Source organism: Columba livia, chromosome 5 (genome assembly GCF_036013475.1).
Source record: "Columba livia isolate bColLiv1 breed racing homer chromosome 5, bColLiv1.pat.W.v2, whole genome shotgun sequence".
Taxonomy (NCBI): domain Eukaryota; kingdom Metazoa; phylum Chordata; class Aves; order Columbiformes; family Columbidae; genus Columba; species Columba livia.
In genome coordinates this window covers 42,629,270-42,645,802 of record NC_088606.1, presented here as the reverse complement: position 1 = coordinate 42,645,802, position 16,533 = coordinate 42,629,270, and the positions used below count along the sequence as shown (strand labels likewise).

The 16,533-nt window shown below is 41.3% G+C and overlaps 1 protein-coding gene across 11 annotated transcripts in view; it reads left to right on the top strand.

Moving 5' to 3' along the window:
- AMBRA1 (autophagy and beclin 1 regulator 1) overlaps nucleotides 1-16,533 on the top strand; it is a 133,766-nt gene that overhangs the window by 76,207 nt on the left and 41,026 nt on the right. For all 11 annotated transcript variants that reach the window (XR_010473022.1, XM_065064693.1, XM_065064691.1 and 8 more), the window contains 3 exons: nucleotides 5,276-5,386; nucleotides 13,101-13,289; nucleotides 13,737-13,891. Coding sequence is in view for 10 of the 11 variants with exons in the window: in XM_065064693.1 (XP_064920765.1) it covers nucleotides 5,276-5,386; nucleotides 13,101-13,289; nucleotides 13,737-13,891 (455 nt within the window). In the remaining variant the exon portion in view is untranslated. The remainder of the gene's footprint in view (nucleotides 1-5,275; nucleotides 5,387-13,100; nucleotides 13,290-13,736; nucleotides 13,892-16,533) is intronic.

The window sequence follows — 16,533 nt, the reverse complement described above, 5'->3', positions numbered from 1 at the left end:
AAAGGAAGATGTCAAGGACCCATCATGACTGAACTCGAGATGGAGGCTTTGTTCAGGGCAGCAGTTCATTTATTGTTTTTGTTTCTTACAAATAAACTGATTTCCTTTTGAAGCCTGAAACTGTGGCTGGAAATTCCCCTTTCCTATGTGATGCTTGCATTGTTCACAATGTGAGTGAAGCCCTTGGGCACTTGACTGAGCTCGTATTAGGATGGTCATCTTCACTACCTGCAGCTGAGGCCTGCTCGAATTCCTATAGCTGGTAGGACTGCCGAACTCGGCATGCTAAGCATTGCCCCTTCTAAAAGGAAATTTTGCAAAAGGAATGAGCATGAATGGGAAATTGCATTTCTTCTTATATCGTATATCTGAGGTAAAGGAAAAACAGCTTTTTGGAGGGTTCAGATTTCAAAGAGAGAGACCTCTTCAAGGCTTTCTCAGTTAACATAAAATCTAAGATCCGTTTAGTGCTTAGCATGTGCCAAACTACCCTTAGTAACATTTTGTGCATCCATTCATGAAAATCGTTTTGCCCACTTCTTATTTATAGCTTGCTGGTATATTGAAAAACAAGAAAAATAAATCCTTGAAGATACCAGGTTGCTATGCATACTGTTTCTGCAGCATTAGCCCGGTTTTAGATAGCTGGCTTGGCTGCTTCAAAGGCAGTGTCTTCGCGGTAGCCTGGAACAGATTTTTGCTTAGACTTGTCAAATTCATATTTGGCTTCTAATATATTTACTGAGATCAAAGGTAGTCCCCAAAACCAGGCTACCTCATGAAGTACTTTAGGGTCAGAGATGTGCAAGAACCTGTTACATCTCTGCTAGGCTTCAGAGATCAGTAATCCCATTTCAGCTGAATTCAGATTGCTTCAGAACTGCTTGAGAATGTGGTGTATTCTTGCAGCAGAGAGCTTTATCCTGGGTTTGTCAAATAGATTTGTCCTGTGTTTTGGGCTTCCTGGAGCCTGGATTATAGTAGATCCAGAACTAGTAAATTTAAAACTCATCAGGTCTGGTAGATCCTTTCTGCAAGTGTAGGCTAACCTAGATCATTAGCTACAGTTACAGAGTGGCTTGTAAAGAGGTAATTACTTTTCAAAGGTACTCATGCTTAAACATGCAAGTACTAATCTAAGGGGAATTTTATACCAGGGCCTAATCACTGTCTCAAATTGAGTCACAAATGAGCTCAGGGACTTCTCCAGTTTCTTCAAGCTTATCTGTAAGCATATTAATGAATTTTGCTCTTTCTATGAGGGGGCCTACTAGACATTAAAAACTTTAAGAGTAAAGGATCTAGTCTAGGAAAAGGAAAAAAAAAAAAAAAAGCTCTGGTTTCTGTTAAATACATGGGAATAAATTCCCATAATATGCAGATGTTCCATGTTCTTGAGACTTGTACCGCAAAGCCTGTGTAGCTCTAGAATATTAGCTCTTCCTCTGAGAGTCTTATAGTACTAGTCTGGAAGTATCCCGCTTTTACTAAAGTAGTGCTGGAGTGCCATGGAAGATGGTTTTGCACCACTACTTTCCCTTTCAGTCTAACCTCAGACATTGACTTGCATGGCTTGATATAATACATAAATGAGCAATAGCTGACTGGCAAAGGTTCATGTCAAAATGAGTTGGTCCCTGTGAGGGGATTGAGACTGACGGGTAAGATCTGTCACGTGTAGGTGGCCTATAAGAAAAGATTTGAGTTTTTTTTTTTTTTAAGTCTTTGTTAAGACTTTTTTCCCCCCACTCTTTAAACTCTCTTGTCATGTGCTGAGTGGGGGTGGATGGAGATCGGGGTGGTGGGGGGAGAAGGAGGGGTTGCTGAAAGCATTTGTCTTCATTTCTGCCATCACCCAGTGTTTATTACACAGTGATAGACAGACGCAGGAAAGCTGCCAGTCAAACCTACATTCCCTGCATTTCAATTGGCCTTTGCTTTGGGTTTCTGCATTTTGAAATCTACATCATCTCTGCAGTAAAAGGTTGTTCTGTTCATGAGGATGATGAGCCCAAGACCCTCAGGTACCCAGTGCAGTCACTTGTGATCCCATCAAAGAGTGGAAGAGCCAGGAATCAGGACAGACTGTCAAGTGCTTGGTGAGAACTGCTGCTTGTAAGAGCCAATCTACTGCTGTCTGCATCTAAGAAGCTGAAGTGTGGTGTTTGCCTCCAGGTTATACTAGAACTTAAATGGCAACATCACCTTCTTCTCTCACCCAGGCTGAAACCCTGACTGGGCAAAGCCAGCTGAGAATGAGTTCTCACGCTGCATGGTGAACAAAAACTCTGTAGTGAGGATTTTAACTTTTTAAAGTTTGCCACCCATTATCTCAAGTCTTCCCTATTAATCAATGCAAAGAGCAAACAACAAAGGTTGGATAGCATAGTTGTGTACTGGGGGCTATTTTCCTCCCTAAATTGGATGTCTGAAATGTTTGCATGCTTTTAATCATCTTTACTGTGGGACAGTGCACGCGTGCATGTGGGAGGCTTCTGGCAGGACTTGTGATTTTAATCTCATTCCACTTTGTTATATGTAGCTAGATATAATTTAATAATTACACTTCTCGATTACATAATTAGTATAAGTAGAGGTAATTACTTAATAAAAACATGCAGATCCTGGATTTGCCATTAGTGTTAGGGACACTGGTTTGGAGCCTTTGAGAAACAGACCAAATCCTTCTGAATATGCACCTTTCACTCTATGAACCTTGTTTCCTGCATCCTCATCTTTTTGATAAAGATACCTGAAGCACTAGCATTAGTTCATAACTTTTGCTGGCTCTGAAATTTGTGCAGGACTGTCCTGTAAATGCAGAAGTACTGCATTTTTTTCCATGTTAGTTTTTCCATGTAGGATGTGACTGTCATTGGAGGTCAAGGGGCCATAACGTAAATGAGCATCATAACAAACCTGAAGGTTCCAGGAATAGAGATGAGAAGACCAGGATCTTAACAGAAAAAAAATCAAAAATGTTTGCCAACAACTTTTTAATGGTACCTGTAGCAGTAGGCAGAACAGTTGTATGATCCAGTGGAACTTGCTGTTGGTGGAGCAGTTAGAGATGTTGCTGGGCTTCTATGATGCAGAGTGAGCATGCAATTACTCTCCTGGGAGATGATGTTCTCTAGTTGATATGTTACTTGCTATGCCTACAAAGGTGGTTCTCGTTGCAAAACAGGTGATGACTTTAACATTCATTTGTAATAAGATCAATATTCTGAAATTATGTGCCCTGACTAGTACTTCTGTTGCCTGTCTTTGTAGAGTGTTTCCTCGTCTGACTCAGTCCTGTAAGGCAGTGGCTACCTAGTTGGTGATGTTAGTTACTGTTTCCCTGCAGCAAGTCCCACTGCTCGAAATTTGTACAGAAAGGAGTTTTCTGTTCTCCACCTGGTGGCTGGAGGTGAAGCAGCAGAAGAGCTGCCCTTGTGTACCAAACCGGGGCATGCAGTGAGGATACCTTGAAAGATGAAGCAACATAAAATTTAATTGTCCTTCCTCCACTACTGGTTGCAAAATGTAATTTCGTTAATGCATTGAATCTGCTTTCTTCAGTGCATATCTTTTGTTCAGAGGAGCCCTTTGTTTTGGGGATATGGAGAACAAGGTCTTGGGCTTATGTAAGAGCAATGGAAATGTTCTTAATTCTGCTCTCCAAGTGATCTGTGCATTTCTGACAGAGGCAGATACAGAGACTGAGCAGACGCACAGTGGAGGTTTGTCGATTGCTGGAGGCCTGGCACAGCTGAGTACACAGTGTGATGCTGGCTGCTCAGAAGTCTTGCTCTTGGCATATTTCTGAGCTTTCTCCAGAACCAAAATCAGGACTTGAGACAGCCTATCAATGAAAAGTGGACTAGCAACAGCCTTCTTGGTTCCTTTATTTATCAGCACCAGTCTAGAATTTGCTTTCTGTACTTTGCCCATCCTCTACTTTGCAGAGAAAACATAAACCCTGTTTAGTGTGTTTGTGTTTTCAGGCTTATTTATTTATTTACAAGCCTGAGTGTTTTGTTGGGATTTGATAAGAAAAGTATAAATACAGCCACCCTGGACTTCTCATATTCTTCCACACCACTTTAATTTACAAGCAGTTTGCAAGCTTTTAGCTCTCTGCACAGGCAGCTGGCCTGCTGTGCCCTGGCTGTGATTTGTTAAAGCCATGTCTCTTCCAGTGTTGCTGCCGTGGCAGCAGAGTCCTGAGCCAGCCCCTGCTGGGAGATTGAAGCCACTGACTTTTCTGCCTCCATCCTACTGGAGACAGTGTGGAGATGCTGAAACTCAGGCTGCATAGACTCTGGAGGCTGTGCTTTTCCTCATTTGTGCTTGGGGATGATCCTGTTTTGTTCTCCCTTATCAAATTCCATTACCTTGAATTTCTCTGGGTGGTAGCCTGTGTGTGTAGTACAAGGGCTGCAGGTATATGAAGGCCTTAGAGACTGCAAATAGCATGAGATTTTTGACTCTAGTACTATTATAGGACAACTGTTTCTTCTTTCCACTTGTGTCTCTAGGGATTGCATTTAAACCTCAGCGCTCGCTCAAACATATGCCAACTTGAGTTACCTGTGACAGTTCCCTTCCACCTGGAAAACTGTTCTTTGTGCTAGTTTCTGAAGTATTCTGCTTTGCCTTCTGCTTTGGGCTGTTGCCCAGATCCTTAGGTGGGTAGTTTGCCTGGAGTCAGGGCAGCCCCTGCTTGCTGCAGATTGGCCTGCCCAGATCAGCAAAGGGCCAGCTTGCAGGTCCTCCTTGCTAATGTTTTTTTACAGTCATTACAGTGTGGCAAATATTGTAGGCAGCCTGTGTCTTCTAAAGTGGAGTTTACAGTAGTAGCAGGGATTGTGTACATGAATGTGTGTCATTTTCCAGGGTGACGCTTTTCCTTAGTATGTATTCTGGTCTACCTTCGTAGCTGTACTAGAAAATTTGGGGTCTCTGAAAATACGGCTTCATAGTACCAATAAGAATGCATTTGCACAGGATGAATTGCTTAGGATTTCTGCTTAGTGAATCTAGGCAAGTCGTATCTCTCATCAGCTTTCTTTTTCTTTTGGGAATGTGTTGCAGGGAGATGCTTTCCTATTAATTTCCTGTGCTTTGCGATCTTATTTACGAGGTTTTGCCTTTTCTGTAAATAAGGTTTATTTGAGAATCTAGAGTTTTGTGTATTGGATTTTGAAAGGTTTTCTGTGGTTTTGTCTTGCCAGCTCTTTTCTGGATAATCTGGAGGTTAAATTGCTAATTATTTCCCTTTTTTCTGTAGGTGCTGTAATTGGGGATGGACAGTCAGCTGTGGCCAGCAATATTGCCAACACCACCTACCGGCTCCAGTGGTGGGATTTCACTAAATTTGATCTGCCTGAAATCAGCAATGGTAAGCTGAAAAGGACACCACTATTTCCTTTTAACTCTATACCAGCCAGAGCTACCATAAGCTCTAGGGTCTTCCAGAGGTAGCTGTATGTTGCAGGCCTTGGTTTACTTGATTGTCTTGTTGCATTGGGAACTGTAAAATGCTTAGTCTTTTGAGAAAGTTGACTAAAAGCATGCAGAGCTGTTCCTGCTCTGTCTAGCTTGTGTATTCTTGCTATCAGCAAATTTGTGCATAAATGGGGCTTTTTTTGTGAGCGTTCTAATAGGAATATACTAAACTTCTTAGAAGAACTCTGTATCCAGTCTCCTTGTTCTTCTACCAACAAGTTTCTAGAGGGATATTGTCTTTATACCTTTACATTAGCACCTGCTAATAAATTTGGTCTGAATTTTCCAAGTTATTGACAGTATTGTGGGTTAAAGGGCTGCAATACATTTTGGGAATTAAAGCCCTGATCTGTTGCTTACCACGGTGTTGCAAGCCAGAGGAAGTAGATGTGGCTTCTAGCCATTTACAAAAGCAGTGATTCGTCCCACATCTCAGGTGAAAGTTGCTTCTGGGTCAAGAATAGAGCAATGTTGCTAATTTTATTTATTTATTTATTTATTTATTTATCCTCTCCTGCCCTTTGTGAGAATTAGACCATAGTTTTACATATGTTCTTAAGGCATAAGGTAGCTCTAGCACTGGAAGAGAGCCCCTTATTCAGGCACAAGTATATTTGATGCTTGTGGTCAGCTGATCAAGGAATGAATTTTTGGGGGCTAAAACTAACTTCACTAGGCAGGCTGTTTTTTAACCCAGAATGGTATCCTGATATAGCTTGCTGTACAGCTACAGAAATGTTTGTGGCAGCCTGCGATGAAGACAGGAGGTAGATGTTAATGAACGTTTCTTTTTACAGTGATTTTTAGCTTTGATCATCTTTGTGCACATGTGAAATTCATCGTTTGACTTCTCGGAAAGAAACAGATTGGGTTCTGCTTTAAGGGATTGACTTCGTTTTAGGGAGAACAGGGATTCTGTTTTCAGAAAGACTTCTGCTTTCACAGGTAGCTACTGAAATGAATTAAGAAAAAAGGTTTTCTCAGTCATGTCCTGCAATTCTAGAAATTACATATCTGAAAAGAGAGGTCTCTGGGGGGTACTGTGCTTTTGCTTAAAGGAGCACATGTAGTGACACCATAGCAGCAGAGATGTGAGGAACTGAAATCATAGAATCACAGAATACTTTGGGTTGGAAGGGACCTTTAAAGATCATCTAGTCCACCCCTGGCTTGTGGGCAGGGACATCTTTCAGTAGATCAAGTTGCTCAAAGCCTCATCCAGCCTGACCTTGAACACTTCCAGTGATGAGGCATCCACAGCTTCTCTGGGCAACCCATATGGGGCTATTTACCCGCCAGTTCCTGGGAAATCAGAGGAGCTGGGGGAAAGCCACCAGTAGCCCATCTCATTACAAAAAGCTTTCTCACTATGTCATTCCTGGAGGTAAAGTATCTGGTGTTTCTGTCTAATCTCCTTCCTTCCTTAGTATATAGAATATTGTGGTGTGATGTTTATAACCTGGTGGAAAATAGAAGTCCTGCTTCTAGATGGTAGCCCTTGACATTGTAAATTAAGAAGATGCTTTATATTTTATCCTTGAGAACCATTCTGTCTCTAAAAAAGGAGCATGCAGTGCCACCTTGAAAGTAGAACACTGTGTTGAACTTGTGTGCTTTGATATGTCCTGTTAAGTGCCGAACTTCGTAGCACTAGTGTGAGGTTGTAGGCTGAGGATCAGTGCTCAAGGCAAAGCTTTGCCGTGCCGTGGAAATACTTCCTGTGGTCCGGCCAGACTTTGGAACAGAATAAAGATGAAGTCAGAGGAGGAACCTTCTCGCTGCTGACTTAAGTTCTTTGGGGCTTCTCTGCAAGCTTATAAACTATTTGAAGAGTGCTACAGCTGCTAATAACGCTTTTTTTTCTTCTTTTTCGGCCTCATCTGACTCTGCTGAGAAGGCTGCTGATTTAAAAAAAAAAAAAAAAAAAAAAAGGCATAAGATGTTTGTTTGTGGAATCCCATAGAAAATACGAACTATCTGCTCCTCAAGACATCAATATTTCCATCTTTTCCCTCTCCGCTACCAAGACGCTTCCATTCTGAAATAGCTTCCAGTTAGCTGGAATTTTGGCTACAGTTTCTGTTGTCATTGTGTCCTTCTTGCAGGCATAGTTCTTGCTACAATCCCATCCCCAGCCCTTCTGACTCCCCACTTTATGCTTCGTAGTACTTGGTTTGTCCATCATGATTTATTACCATATGGAAATGTTCTGTTTTACTCTGCTTCTTCCTTTTTGCATGCTGAGCCCAACTCTGGCATTTCTGGATTGTTAGCCCTGTCTCCCTCTGCCAGGGTCTAGTAGGGATGTATGAAGATGTAGCAGCTGTGCTTATCCTGAACCAGGTATTTGCCAAGCTCGCCTAGGCACAGAACAAAGGCGAGCTGCAAGTTTGCCAGGGTACTGTGAAGCTGAATGTGTAACAGTGGAGTGATGAGTTGGAGAAATTTTTTCTGACTCTTCGTGATCTTAGAAATAAACTATTTTCCCAGTAAAGCATGTGACCGCAATAGCTCAATTTTTTACCCCCATTGTTTCCTGTAAATCAGAGGTGGTCAAGTGAGAGAGTCCACTTCCACAGAAGAGGCTATTGCGCTTCCTGGGTCTTGAGCCACAAGTGGTTTGGGGAGTTCGGGCAGATGAAATGGTGCAGCTGAAGTTCAGGGCTGCCTGCCAGCTCCGCTCTCCATCAGAGAAACAGCTCTGTGGCCAACCTCCATCTCCGGGCAGCTCCTCTTCCTGTTACAATTAAACAAAGAAAAGATAGTTTGAAAGTAGGATGTTTCTCACTGAGGCGGACGCGCCTGAGCATGTGACAGCAGCATGATCGGTGCTGTCCTGTGGTCTCGGCGCTGGGCCCCAGCACGCTCTGGAGCCCTGGGCTGCTCTCCATGCTCGCCTGGGACTCAGGTCCACAGCAGCCACCTCACTAATGCTCAGTCCAGCAGCCTCACAAGAGGACTCCCAGCAGTCTTAGGGAATTGGCTTTCCGTGGCCTTGCGGGATTTTAGTCTCTGCTCTGTCTTTCTCTATTAATTGCAAAATGAAAAAAGATGGCTTTAGATTTCTTCTCTCCTTATTGCCAGTTTTGCTTTTAATAACTCTGAAATGAATGTGATCTGCTCTTAAACTGTAACTGTCAGTCGTACGGCCATCGGTCTGGGGAATTTCTTTGGCAGAAGAGGCAATGCCACCTCTGGCATTTATTTAATATTGTTCTAGTAAGAGTTGCAGATCCTTAAAATTTCTCACAGCTAACAAGTAAATATTGACTCCATGAGCAGTGCAGAATATAGCCTTTTCACAGATAAAATATTTGAAGATTTTGTCTCTTGTTTCTATCTTCTGAATATAGTTTCTCTCATGTCTGCTCACTATTTAATTTTCTAACCATTGTGCTGAATTGGTCTCATTCTTCCACATTTAGTCACGGATTGGAAATTTGTCTCGTTATAACACTGGCTGGGAGCTGAGGAAGGTGATTTGATCAATACTTACTGATCCACAGTGGGATACAGAAGAGCTTAAAAGAAGAAAAGTAAAAAAAGGCGTGCTAAACAGTGTATAAACAGGAGCAACTGTAAAGAAAGTGTCATCCTTAAGGGTGGCTAGGAGTGGACAGTGCACCCACCAGTTTTCCTTTGGCAGTGCTGTTGCTGCTGGTGTACCAGGCCTTCCCCAGCTTCAAGCGTAATTATGCTGTAGGTGTAAGCACTCCAAGTTGGCACAATGGCTTGATTAATTTGTTCTCTGATGTTTCTTTTGATCTGTTCTGTCAGCTCAGTGGCTGCATTAACAACTAAAGAAAACAAGAGATGAAAGGGCAGCCTTGTTGTAAATGGTTTTCCAAAAATAGCTTTTTTTTTCCCTAAAATCTTCTGTATTGGCTTCATTATCATAGATCAGGCCTCAGGCTCAAAGAAATCAAATAGCCTGTGGCTTTGTCAAATGCGTAGGTATCTTCATCCTCCCTGTGTTTGGGGAATCTTGTAGATGCTGTTCCTTAAAATGAAAGCTTGCTGAGATCTCCACCTCTCACATTTAGACCTTTTCTGCTGGCACAGCAGGCTCCCTTGGCTCTAGGTCTAAGTGCTACCTAAGTCCCTCATCCTTTGTAAATGAGAGGAGAGCAAAGAACCATCATGCCAGCGTGAATCAGATCTTGAAAGACTGAAATAAAGGGCACTCTTTCTTGTTCAGCGCAACTTGCATCTGTGATGTTTTACGTTCCAGGCATACATCAAGGGGGAAAGATAGTTCACGTTGGCAGAGGAGCTCACAATCTGTTTTGCTAAGAGGCATTCACCATATGCAACAAACTTTAAAAAGAACAAGACGCAGTCATGTTGGCCATCATTGTGGACTGCTCACCAAAAACCTCTGTGCTGTGCTGAAGGAAAGGTGGGGGGGGGCAGGAGGAGGAGCGGGGGGAAAGGAAGAACTGTGTAGATAGAAAATGAGTGAACATGTGTTATATGATAAATAGACTCTTGGTGACTGGTGATTCAAACTCAGCATTGCTTTAAAAAGACGTGTGGTAAATGCTAGATGAGGAAGAGCATTAGATACCTGAAGAGGTAAAAAACAATCAAGGAACTGTGAAGATATGTATAAGACATGGCAATATCCCTGAATCTGTAAATGCTACAAAAGAAATGCAAGCATCTTTTACCTTAGAAAAATAAAGCTGTGGGATTCTTCTGAATGTTTAGATTTAAACAAAACAAAACAAAACAAAAAAAAAACAAACAAACAAAAAAAACACAAAAAAAACAAACAAAACTTTAAAGGCTAAGAAAAGGCATGAGTTGTATAGACTATGATTTTCAAGAATTATAAGAACAAGGAAGAAACATTGTCTGCGCCCAGAGAAATTAGTATCTGTCCTCTCTAAAACTTTCACCCCTTTGAAAATCACTAGTAGTTCATCAGTACAGAAGGATCCTTGGGCTAAATGACACTCATACCTTTGGTCTGATGAAGCAAGTGTACACAAGGTTGCATATTAGCACTGATATTTCTATTTTAAGTGTGCTCCCTGGTGCAGTTTAGGATTGCCATCTCTTTCACTGTTATGCCGTCTGGGTAGCTCAGTCTTTTCTGTGATCACCAAAGTTAATTCTCTGTTGTTTCCAAATGGGAAGTTTCTAGGTGAAATGGAAATTTGTAAATCTTAACACACTCTATAAGGCTTTCCTTTCACTTCTGTTATGTCTCTGTGTACTTCAGTTTCCTGTTTGTGGTCTGATCATGCTATATTAATGAAGTTACCCCACTTTATCAACAGATTGCATCTGCCAGCTCCAATATGTGCGCAGCCCATTGATAAAGCTAATAAATAGGACTGGTTTTGAAATGGGTTGCTGAAGAACTCTGCTGAAATCCTCCCACTTTGACAGGGATTACAACAGTGCAACCTGTTGTCATGTGTCTTTTAGCTGGTTCACAGCATATATTGCAGTTCTCTTGTTGACATGCATCTTCCTTTGTGATGACGTAACGAGGACTTGAGTGAAGCCTAGATTAAAAAAAAAAAAAAAAAAAAAAGGACAAGTTTTAATTCTACCTTTTTCAAAATTAGGTAGGATAATCTTTATTCTGTTGTCTTTCTGTTCAGCTAGCTGCAGACTAAGCATTTGGGAATGTTGTCATCTCGTGGACCGTCTGTTCTTTGAAGGGCCGTGTGTATTTTAGATTCTGTTATTACGGAACTGACAGTGACTACCATTATTTATCTTATTCTGTTCAGCACCTTTCTGTTTATACTAGGTTGAAAATTACTGTTTTTAGCAGCTTTGAGACTGAAAAAATGGTTGAATAAATTTAGACTACAGGTGTAGGTGGTTTGGTACAGAATGTAATTACACAGGCCACTTTTTATCCTTGTCATCTTTTTCATCAGAGTTTCTTAAATGGAACAGTAGAAGTTGATACTCAGCTGTGTAGGAAAGCAGTTCCCAGGAAAAATGTATTTGAGCCCAGAAGAACTAAAGATGAGGTTCAGCAAGTACTTTAAATCAGCAATGCTGGAAGAAGGAGCAATCCTGTCTGCTCCCCTGTCATGACTACTTGTCCGGCTGCTGTGAGTGCCTGTGTGGCCGTGTGACGTACCAGGTTGGGAAACTGTTCTGGCTTAAAAAGTGACCTAGAGAACAGTCAGTTATTTCTCAGCCATATCAGTTCCCTGGTGTAGCTTTCTTTCCACAGAAGTGTTGGAAACAAAGATCAGGGATTGTTTCTTCTGGCAGCAGCGCCAGTTTGTTAAATCGTTGAGTTACAGCCTTAATTTGATTTTGAAGTTCAGACTTTCAAAGTATGCACAAAGCATTCTTGGCACTGTTCTTTTGTTAAACTAATAAGAAATGTAGCACAAGAAGTGCCTTCATAAACTCATCTACAATTTTAGCTGAACAAATCAAAACCACTTCTAGGCTGGGCATAGTTTGATGGTTTCGAAGATTTCTGGATTGTAGAAGTTAACATAGTGCTCCACATGATGCTATAGTTTCAAGCATGTGAGATGGGGTGTTCAGTCTTTTAGCATGCAAAGTTTCTATCTTGCAAATGTGGGCTTTATATATATATACACACATATAAAATCCCTTTGAGTTTGAAAATACTAGAATCTGAAATTTCCACATCCCTAAAATAGTGTATGCAGTTTCAGCTCCAAACCTCCTGGAGTAATTGCAGCAGTTTTAGTGAAATACTGGAGTGTGTTTAGGTTAGGCTGAGGGGGTGAACGTAACTTCAGCTTTGTCTTATGAAGCCACTGTTGATTGAACTGTTGATGATGACGATGCTATAAGGCCTTGGAACCTCATTGTACTGGGAGTGGCACAAGTGCGTACTAAGATTCAGTAATCCAAAGAGCTTGTAATCTGCATAGAGGGGAAAAGATTTGGATGAGGTCACCCAGCAACTCGCCAGCAGATACTGAAGTAAAACTTAGGTTTTTGTGAGCTGCTGCTCACTACCCTGTCAGTTGAACAGTTACTTCACTGATTGCACAAATGTCTCAAATATTGGAGTAATTAAATGGAGGACCGGCTGGAGAAGTCTCTGCCCTTTCTCACTTGCTCTAAGATTGGTGTAAAAATCAGCTGTCAGAAGTGAACATCTGTATCTGCAGGGAGGAATTTTTCTCTCATCTCCTGTTTATTGGAGATAAGGGGAACTGGAACCAGGGGCTCCACAAGAGAAGGGGAAGTGAATTAAGGTGTACTGTTTCTAATGATACCTACCACTGCTGGAGTTCGTCAGAAAGTCACAATTTGAGGCTTGTTTAAACTGTGCTGTCCTTTGCAAAGGATGGTGTTGTGCTCAAAGGCAGGGTTTGATAAAGTGCAATTGCCACTATTTCTTGGCTGAAGGCTCCAGGAGGTGAGTACATTTCATTTCCTGGGCTCATTGCAGTGTCTTATCTCCGTTTTGGAGCAAGTTTTACATTAATCAGGGTATTAACATTTCATAAACTTTTGGAGGAAGCTAAATGTCTCGAGTGCCTCTTGCATGTACTCTCCAGTCTCCAACGTTAGGTTTAAATCTTACTTTGTTCTCTATTGAACCTGAGTGCTTTAATCACTGTTCCTTTCATTTTTCTGTGCAGCCTCTGTGAACGTGCTTGTTCAAAACTGCAAGATTTACAATGATGCTAGCTGTGATATCTCTGCCGATGGGCAGCTGCTGGCAGCCTTCATTCCCAGCAGTCAGAGAGGCTTCCCTGATGAAGGAATACTGGCTGTGTATTCTCTGGCACCCCACAACTTGGGCGAGATGCTTTACACAAAGCGATTTGGTAAGCATGCAGCAAGAAGTCAGGGTTGGGGAGTGGTGAGAAGTTACCTCAGAACTCAGCCCTTAGTGAGAAATGCAACAGTCTAAACAGCAGTGCCTGTAATAACAAGGAACAGCTGGAAATACAGTGCTGCTGGGGAGAAGCTCGTGGTATGGTCTGGACATGTAAGGTGCTGGTAGGACGTAGCTGCTACAGGATAGTTTTTGTTTGTTTGGGGTTTTTTTTGTTGAAGAATTTCATTGTCTTAGTGGAAATACACTTGCTGTAAGAAGCATCTTGCAGAATTTGTAATTGTTCAGGTCTCCTTATTCTTCTTTACCCCTTCTAAGGATGAGCGTAGTATGCCATACATTATGGGAATGCTGGAAGGGAATGAAGAAACTGTGGGGATGAGGCACAGGGAGGGATGTCAGCCTTTGAGAGAAATAACCACTTTTCTCTTTATAGGCCCTAATGCCATTTCTGTGAGCCTGTCTCCAATGGGCAGATACGTAATGGTGGGACTTGCTTCTCGACGTATCCTGTTGCACCCGTCCACAGAACACATGGTTGCTCAAGTCTTCAGGCTGCAACAGCCCCATGGTGGAGAAACCTCTATGAGGGTAAGTATGTATATTCTGTTTCTGTGTCTTTTCGTCAGTGATTTTGTGTTGCTTTTGCTCTAGCCTAGTAGGTAGTTGCTGGGTTATGATAGCAAAGAGGTAACATGCTCCAGGCCTACTTGAGTAATAAGCATGTGAAGGAATTTATCACAGAGGTATGGAAACATGGCAGGAGAACATAAATAGAAGAGAATTGTGAAACTTTACTCTGGTTTCAAATATGATGGCAAACAAATATATTCCATGATGTGTGTGGTATCTTAAGTCTAGCTGTCACTCATAGTACCTAGTAGGTCTTTTGCACTTCTTAGGGTAATATGCATCTTGCTTGTGGTACTGCAGTTGGCTTTGCTGAGGGAGTTTTTCAGCTGAGGTTTGAGGATCATTTCCTAACACTCTCCTCTAGGAGAGTGGCCACCAACATTTCAGGAAGGGTAGGAGCCAACTTCACCTCATACTTACTCTCAGACTGAAAGTGAGGCTTACCCTAATTTTGTAAAACAGGCTTTTGTTGGCTATTTATTAGTGAGCTTTCTATGTATATGTAGGCCTATTTTGACAACAAAGTTATCTTACTGTACTTCTCCTTTGTGGGAGAGCTGAACTATGACCCGTTCTGACTCGTTTAGTACCTGAGCACAAACCTTTATCTTTTTGCAAACTGTCAAACAGAGTTAAGAGAAACTGTGTATTTTGCTTTGTTCATCAGTAGAACACAGCAGATATTCAGTGATAGTTTGGGATGGGAGAAGCCATGTCCAGTTGATAATGCACAAAGAGTTGAGAAGGCAGAACTAGGTAATTTCTAAAGCTGGAATTTGGGCTAGATTCAAGTATTAGGCCATGTATTCAGGTGACTTTTGTGGCAGATGAAAAACAGCTATTCAAACCTTTTCACTTTGGGGGGTAACTTGATCATAGTGGAATTTGTTCCATGAGCAGCTTTTTTTTCTCTGCCTATATCTACTTTTTCTTTTTGCCTTCTAAGTTCTTTGTTCTTTTTTAAAAGGCCTCTCTGATTATTATTACTTTTGGCAGAGTTTTCCCAGCATACAAATGTTGCACTGAGCCATTTCTCTAGTGGCCTGGCACTGGGGAGAGACTCGTCTCTCAAATAAATTTCTTGATTCAACTTCAGGTTCTTTAGTTGCTCTCCAGACTGCTCGTGATTCAGAGAGGGTCATCTCAGTCCTGTCATTACATGGGCTGTTTTTATCAGCTTTTACAAAACGTTCATTTATCGTCGTTGTCTGTTCCATGTTATAATGCAAGGAAAGGTCACTGATGAGGATATTCTTTGGTGCACCAGTCAGCACTTTTTCAGCCCTGGTTCTGAGCTATCATTCTGGTATGAGCCTCTTAAGGTAAGAGACAGAAATTTAAGAGTATTTATGAGAAAAGCACAATTTGGTTAGCAGGTATGGTAGGTGAAAGCTGCATGAATATGAGAAGATCACTAATTACATGGATTCAGTATCCAGTTAGATGCTAGTTTGCCCTAGTACTGTTTCTTTATTCAGGTATTTTAAGAACCTCATGAAATACATCACTTTTACTGCCAGATATGGGAGTGTTCCCTTCCCGCAGTCATTTTGCCATATCGTAATAAGCTAAGATAGATAAGTCCTATAGGCTAAAATCGTGTCTCTTCCCATAAAGAGCTATGGTAGGGTTCTTCCTCTCATCCATTCTTTACATTTGCTCTAAACTCCAGTTGCTAAGCTCTTCCTTTTAGAGACTTTTTTTTTTTTTTTGTAGCCAGCTAAATCAATAAGCTTCTGTTTAAATCTTCCATTTATATTTCTTCATCTCCATTTCAAACCTATCTTCTTTCCCTGTGGTGTGTTACACTCTTGAAATGCTTGTACCCTTGCTCTTAGTCACCATTTAGTGAAGTAATGCTTTGTATTCCCTTAATCTTTTCTTGTAATTCAATCTTTCAGCTTTCCTTTTTTTTTCCCCCTTATAAATTCTCCAGAATACCCTTTTTTTTTTTTTTTCCCTTCTTTTTCCCCCCCCCCTCATTCTGGGATATGTATAAATGTGCATAATGTGATAAGCATAGTCTTACCAGAAGCCCACAGAGGGTATTTTTTTTCTGCTTTTTTTGGACTACAGGGCTTTACTTATGCAGTCATAAACTGTCGTGGGTTTTTTTTTCCTTTTGCTTTTATGGTGCATTGAAAATGTTGTACAGTTTTTTCCCACTCTTGCTTTTCAGACTTTCTCCACATCACTGTACTCCTGTCTTTCTCATCTGCTGTAGTTCTGGATTATTTTTCTCCAGATGGATTGCAAGTATTCTAAAGGTTGCTTTTTTCATCTTTCTTGCACATATATTTTTAGCTTCCAAAAACCTTTCCCCCACAATTTCAAATCTATCCAGTCTAGCAGGGTTTGCTAACTAATTTGCTCATTTTCCCTTTCCCCACATCACATTTAAAGATGTTAAAAGTGTTTCTTTTCTGACTGCTTTGGACTTTAAGCTTTCTGCCTATGTGACAGGGTCGCAACTAGACCAGTTTGAATTAATTTGCTTAAAGAGACTTTGCGTGGGATGATGTTGAGTCTTGTTTCAACATTCTGGTGTGTTGTTGGTCATCTTTATGCAGTCTGTAGGGCTTGGAAAATGTAAAACTGTT